Raw genomic sequence first — 7,492 nt, 5'->3', positions numbered from 1 at the left:
ACTGACCACAGGCAAACATTCTTTGATGTTTCACTCTATAAGACAATGCACTCTGAAAAACTGTTCTCAGACTCAAATCCACCCTGATCTCAAGGAGTCATCTACTGAATACAGGCAAATATCCTTAAATATTTGACCTCTACAGTCCCAAGTCTTATCCATTTACTGATTCAGTTTAAAGATCAATGTAACCTTGACCTTTGACCTACATAGCACCCAAAATATTAGAGATCATCTTCAGGATGCAGACAATTACCCTATATAGTTTGATCACAGTAGGCCCAAGCCTTCCCCAATTATGAAGAGGAAACATTTTCAGTAAGAAATTCACTGCTGACCTCAAGAAAAACAGGGATCATCTATTGACCACTGACCACAGGCAATCATCCCATAAAGTTTGTTTACTGCATATTACATAATCCGCCTTATGATGGATACGCAAATATTCTGAAAAGGTTGTCCCTCTTTCAAAATGAATGTCATTTGTAAAGGAAATACAAGATCACTGCCTGTCTCACCCTCAGGAGCTTTGACTCATGAAATAGGTGCAAAATTAAAATCAATTAAAACCATCTTACAAAGTTTCAAAACTGTATCTGTAACTTTTTGGAAAAGCTGTTATTTTTGTGAACTTTTCAAAAGCATCGAAGAATCTAAAAAATCCTAATTTCTTCAAGGTTAAGTTCACTAGGGTTAGGGTTAGTACTCAACATAGGGTGTAAAGGGCTAGATTCACTAACTATCAAAATTGGCCTAATATCAGAATAAACTAAAATTTTCAGCAAGTTATCAAAAATATATAATTTTTTGAAATCCGGGGTGATAAACAATATATATTTCCCAAAAATCTAAAAAAAATACAGTTTTTGGCATGGCTCTAAGTAAAGAAAAACTCAATATAAAATGGGGGTATATGAAATGAAATACCTTTTATTCTTATTTATGTTAGTTTATTAACAACAAAAGTGACATGTTCCCTTTAAGAAATATTGATACTTCCAAACGAAACAAAAATCAAATGTTTTCACTCCTGCGTATATGAAAAAACAAGAGAGATAACTCTTATTTTCTAGAAATCTGAAATTTTACAAATAAATAGCGATATTTCAGATAAATTATGTTTTTCACATTTTGTATTCTAAAATATCATACATAATTGTTTTAACTAATAATAAGTAAAAATATGACAGATAAAACTATCAAAAATGACATCTGTTACCATGGAAACAGTCACCTAATTCCTATATTTTACTGTATTTAAACAGCAGTTACAATAACTACCGTAATCATTTTTTAAAATGATAGAACTTTTCAAGTCAAAATAAAAGTAATTACTTATTAATAAGAATTGCATATATGACATGGAACGGTTACCATAGCAACTACCTTGAAATACAAAATTTCTAATATTCAAACATTTAAAAAAATATTTAACTACCGTAATCATTTTTTAAAATGATAGAACTTTTCAAGTCAAAATAAAAGTAATTACTTATTAATAAGAATTGCATAAATGACATGGAACGGTTACCATAGCAACTACCTTGAAATACAAAATTTCTAATATTCAAATTTTCAGTTGATTTTTTAAAAGCAAACGTTTTAAAAACTGTGCGAACAAGTTAATATATTATTATTTCTATGGAATGCACTCTCAGTGTTATTTCCACAGAAACAGAACTTCCAGTACAATGTTGTTATATAGTGTTTGTAATTCTTTTGAGTTGATTATACAGAAACATTTTGAATGTAATCAGTTAAAATATGACTTTTTAATAAATGATCATTTTAACATAAATTGGTTGCTATTACCCTTTTTCAATGACCATCCAGTTTTACACACTAAATGATATACAAGTGTACATTCATACACAGAATATATCCGTACTTAAAGAAGAAAGTTGACTGGATGAACATAATGAACGCTACCATGGTTACAAAACATGATTCATACATCACAATAAAATCTGCTGATGAAAAGTTTTAAAAATATCAAACATTTAACACTGAGGGATGGTCTAAGTTCTACATAATGTTGGTTCGCTGCAGTTACTCTTTAATACAACTTGCCTCACTTTCCGTCTCAGAGCTATCAATTGGATCTGGTAAATAACTGGCATCAGACAAATGTAATCCCTAATCACAAACTCCGTACCGATTGATGAAATACCTCGCATAACTCAGGTACCAAACAATTGCAGCCACATGCGCACAAACACCAACAACATGTGCCCCAGCGCGACATTTGCAATACCACGCCGTCACCTCTGACACGGTAAATTGTAACCACAACAGGTATGTTCTTGACGAAACGTGACGACTCTGAATTCTTACACCGATAAGATTTGCATTTTCCTTATGCACATAAATATCAGAATCTCTATCAATATATTCCCGTATATAACTTGGACTTAGCCGTAACTGGTATACTCCGCAGGTAAAGGTTCTAAGTTGCTCCTCTGTGAGTTTTGGGAAATAGTCTAAGTCTTCATCATTTACAGCAGACCATTTTGCATTTCCGCGCTCTAACTTATTTTCCTCGACATACGTTTTAAGCATGTTTACTTGAGAACTCAAGTGACGCATATGTGTTGCTAATTGAATGTCACTTTCCTCAAGATTTGCCAAACTTAAAGGAGGTAAATATTTGTTACAAACTGCACATACTATACGCACATAGTCACCAATATATGGTACTTGACTGGTAGGTAGCACGTGGTCCAGGTATTTCCAAGCTTTGATCCTCGCATTAGCTGACTCTACAACCCATCTTATCTGAAATTAATGTAACAAACTGATAAATATACTGCTCCTGTTGATATGATTTTTTTATGAATAGCACTATTATGGAGGTTGCGATTTCATACGTATACGAGCATGCGTAGTTGTATGCGAACGTGAAAAAATGTTCCTTTGTAATTTCAGTTTCCGAAAAGACGCAAAACAGATTCTTAAATTTTAAAGTGTATATTTACCTATAACAAGCAAATAGCGGACACTTAGCAGATAATATAATTCTACTGCACATACTGACATTAGTGTGCAAACTTAATTAGCAGTTCTAAATACACATTTTACATTTACAATACTGGACATTTGACACTTCAAGTGTTAATCTAGCAGCAGATTTTCTCTACTTATCCATCTGTCTAACATATATTAAGGTTTTATCATTCATAGCTGGTGAGTTTATGAAATTAATTTGTTAACCCTTATCATGCTGGACACAATTGATTCAGCCTTTGCGACCAGTGTAGATCTTGATCAGACTGCACATCCATGCAGTCTGATCAAGATCTGCTCTGTTTGCCATTCAGTCAGTATCTTTTTGGAAAGCACCCCTATTAACAGTTAATAGTACTGTCAAAACTGAATGATGGACAAGTTCATTATGGAAATTTAGCAGGGTAAGGATTAATAAAATATAAATACCTTTGTCACCATACGACTTGAATTAGCATCATCTGCTGGCATCTGTTTTGCACCTTTAGTCATGAATGCTGGCATCTCTGCTCGTAAACCGAGATCTTCTAACAAAGAAACAGAATCTCTAAATCCTCGGTCCACAACAAATATATCTTTCTCTCTCACAAAGTTTCTTATGTCCTCCGTATTTGAACGAAGCATGTGATTTAAGATTGCTGCCTCATTATTTTTACTGTCAGCAAGAATGGTCCTACTATGGTAACAAAATACCCAGTTGTTGTCACTACAACCATAGGTTTCACTAACGGTCGACCTTTGTGTATGCTGTATGATCTTCTCTGCCACTTTTCTGAACACAAATGTACGTACCGTCTAAAACCAGAATCATCTCATCTTCTTCAGCACCAAATAAGTGTTTTGCAAGAAGTCTTGTATGTTGTGAAATAATAGTATTTCTAGTGATACTTTCAAGTCCGAGATACAAAGGGACAAAACTCCTTATCAGTGCTTGCCTTACAGTCCTAATAGCCCGTCACACACTTGATTTACTTACCCTGAAAAGTGTTGCTAACAATTTATTAGACATTCTGGACCGTAGTTTTAATAAAAGCAGCCCTACCGATGTCCTACTTGTCCATGCCGGTGTAGCTTTTACTTTGTCCTTTATGTGTAAGAATAAATCATTGAACTGTTCGAGACTAAGTCCAGTTAGATTTCTCATTTCTTCATCCTTTATATTGTCAAAGTCCAATATGTTTTGTTTCTTACAGCACATTTCTCTCATTTGCTTCAGTAAATTCAGAATAGTTGTTTATTTCATAAACGATTGCTCTGTAACTGGTATATTTCGTAAACACTCTGGTCTAAGCATACATGTTTTTTCTTCAATGTGACTTGGACAGCATCTTGCTCCAGCAGGAATTATAACATTATGATGAAGAAATGCAGCAAATCGGGCAGGTGCCGAAATAACTATAAGTTTAGACCCTGGTTTCTTGCATGCCAAACACCGTGCATGTGTTTTAGGTGTAGATGGTACATTTAACTTTACCGAAGGTGGACTGGCTGCAGGAACAGACGAATTTGAAGCGGTTGGGTGAAAATCTGCATCCCTGGTAGATTGAGAATCTCTCTTGCTAATGTTTTGCTTAGACTTTGTACATATATCATACGTGTAATACTTGTGTTTATATTTGTTGCATATGATATCTTTTTCTGAACTGAGCTCGATAAATAATGCCTTTCTGAGGTATTTTTTCACATCTTTGTTTATAATGCGTCTTTCCTTTGGTTTGGTTCGTTTGTTACACACAACACAGTTGTAGTGTTTCGTCATCTGTAATGAAACAAACAAATCATTGCATTTTCTCATAGAACATGTGTATAAATAAATTCAGAATGGGCTAGATTAATAGAACTCCAAATGTACCAGACATTTTCTACAATTACTATTAGAAATTATTCCGGGGAATACAACCCCCACCCATTCCAGATGAGCATGCTCTGTAATGCCACTCCACAAACTATCCTGAGAATGTGTACCTACACATTAATAAAGAACTTAATGCTGTGATATATTTATAACAAAAAGGTGAGAACACCAAAACATTTTTGGATTTTGATGAAGATGCGTAGGTTATCCGGACAGTGCTTTTAGAATATATCAAATTTTGATGCCTGGTAAGCTTATATAATTTTAGTAACATTTGACTGAAAAAAGAAAACATAGAAATGTAAATCACATGACAGTTAATATGCTACAGATCTTTTTTACTAAATATAGTCTTCAATGAAACGTCAACAGAAATCCAGTTATGATAGTGTAAGTTTGATCATTTCGCAGTTAGAAAACATGACTGTAATGATCCTTGCATAATTATTTATGGTCATTTTATTCAATACTTCTTGTTCTGCAGACACAACTCTTGCAAATGATACCAAAGACATAGGGTCATAAGGCAAGGAAATATTGCCTATATGTGGATCGGTCGGATACCTTAATTCAAATATTTAACAGTAATAATTAAAACAGCAGAGGAGTTGTATCTATAAAAAAAACAAAAACAAAAAACCCAGATGTTTCACATCGGATTCGAACTCGGGGGTCCGCATTGGAAGGCCATCATGCCATCCGCTGCACTACAGAGCAATTAGTTACGTAATGGTAAATTAATGTACTATTTAAAAATAAAATATTATCCAATATTCATTTCACATCTACCCCATTGTTTTTCAACGGGCTGCATACGCTGTTCTAAACGTTATTTCATTTTCGCACTACTATAACGTTTGCTGAGTCTATGGACTTTGTATGTAACGCAGCTATCATTAAAACCTACTACAAACTGCACGGTACAGTTTGGCACATTTAGTGATACAGAATCCCTTTTCACATTCATCAAAATTCCAACAATGAACTATGTGAATTCAGTGTATAAAGTCAAACAATGTGTGGAATTAACTAGCTTTTCAAGCCTAGGATCATTGAATAAGAAGCGATTACAAGTCGGAACAAAATGGGGATGAATGTTGTCAACATTTTAGCGTTTGCAAAAAAAAGCTAACGAAAATAATCAAATAAAACGTTACTTACCTTTCTTGTGAATTTGAATTCCTTCAAATATATACTTAATCCATTATTTAACGTATCATTTACACCAGTGGTTCCACTAATAAAACAAAAAAGGTAATTTGTTTATCTATTTTTAGCGTGACATTTGACAGATTTTCTTCCGTTTCGTACTCCGACTTATTCACTCCTTCTATTTTCCTACGGGTGGCATTAAGTGTCGTATTTGCTTCTTGGAACAAAATACTTTCTCTGTTTGCATAATTATTTTTTGACCTTTATTCGTCTTTAAATTGATGTTTTGATGTTAAAAACTGCCGAATTTATGAGTCATTCTCCCGATAGGTTAATAAAAACTGGCAGTTCAAGTATTAGAAACAAGAGCTGTCAGAGGACAGCAACGCTCGACTATTCAACAGCCTTGTCGACTGAATGAATACGAAAGTCGAGAAAGGGGCATAATTTAAAAAAAGCAAAATAGGGTTATGGAACCTGCACAGTGCTTATCAGCTCATGACAGTGGACAAGTGTGTGAAGTTTCAATCCATTCCCATTAGTGGGTACTGAGATACCAGCTTACATATAAGAATTTAACCCAAAACTCCTAAGTTTAAAAAGGGGCATAATTTTGTAAAATGCAAAGTTGAGTTATTGACCCTTTGCACTGCAAGTCATATCATGACAGTGAACAAGTGTGTGAAGTTTCAATCCTTTCCCATTAGTGGATACTGAGATACCAGCTTACATACAAAACCTTAACCAAAAAATTCTAAGTCGAAAAAGGGGCATAATTTTGTAAAAAAACAAAATAGAGTTATGGAACCTGCTTTGTGTATGTCAGATCATGACAGTGAACAAGTGTGTGAAGTTTCAATCCATTCCAATTAGTGAGTACTGAGATACCAGCTTACATACAAAACCTTAACAAAAAAATTCTAAGTCGAAAAAGGGGCATAATTTTGTAAAAAAGCAAAATAGAGTTATGGAACCTGTGCAATGTAAGTCAGTTTATCACAGTGAATAAGTGTGTGAAGTTTCAATCCATTCCCACAAGTGGTTGCTGAGATACCAGCTTACATACAAAAACTTAACCAAATCGGGACGCGGACGCGGACGCCGACGCCGACGCAGACGCCGACGCGGACGCCGACGCCGACGCATGGGCGAGTCCAATAGCTCTACTATTCTATGAATAGTCGAGCTAAAAAGTAAAATGCATAATGAGCGCAGGTGTCGACAAACTTAAGATTTTCACAGACTATATATGAATATACAACGAATTTAAACACAAAAAATAAAAACTATCGACAGCTGCGATGATATCTAAATTTTGATGTGAACATGGAAATAACAATAAAAAAATCGCCGATTTGGTGTATGTTTGATAGAATATATCTGCTACATTGCAATCACTATTTTGACAATAAATGTCTTATTCGTACAGATTAAGGTATAAACTAATGAAAAATAGTAATAATTTTGAGACAGTAAATACTG

At 34.2% G+C, this 7,492-nt stretch overlaps 1 protein-coding gene across 1 annotated transcript; it reads right to left on the bottom strand.

Annotated features, from left to right (window-relative positions):
* Nucleotides 1–825: 825 nt before the first annotated feature.
* LOC123563933 (uncharacterized) lies at nt 826–4,568 on the bottom strand. The gene is made up of 2 exons (XM_045357108.2): nt 3,433–4,568; nt 826–2,775 (listed from the first exon to the last, which is right to left on the bottom strand). The coding sequence occupies exons 1-2, from the start codon at nt 3,625–3,627 to the stop codon at nt 2,137–2,139; spliced, it is 834 nt and encodes a 277-aa protein (XP_045213043.2). The 5' UTR covers nt 3,628–4,568; the 3' UTR covers nt 826–2,136.
* Between the last annotated feature and the right edge of the window lie 2,924 nt (nt 4,569–7,492).

Source organism: Mercenaria mercenaria, unplaced genomic scaffold (genome assembly GCF_021730395.1).
Source record: "Mercenaria mercenaria strain notata unplaced genomic scaffold, MADL_Memer_1 contig_3622, whole genome shotgun sequence".
Classification (NCBI taxonomy): Eukaryota; Metazoa; Mollusca; class Bivalvia; order Venerida; family Veneridae; genus Mercenaria; species Mercenaria mercenaria.
Note: the sequence above shows the minus strand (reverse complement) of the source record. Positions and strands in the feature narration are given on the sequence as shown.

Bases quoted from the DNA above. Each gene is read 5' to 3' on its own strand.
- LOC123563933 (XM_045357108.2), bottom strand. From the start codon at position 3,627: ATGCTTCGTTCAAATACGGAGGACATAAGAAACTTTGTGAGAGAGAAA. The intron at 2,776-3,432 runs GTATTTATATTT...CATTAATTTCAG, and splicing joins CAAGTCGTATGGTGACAAAG to ATAAGATGGGTTGTAGAGTC.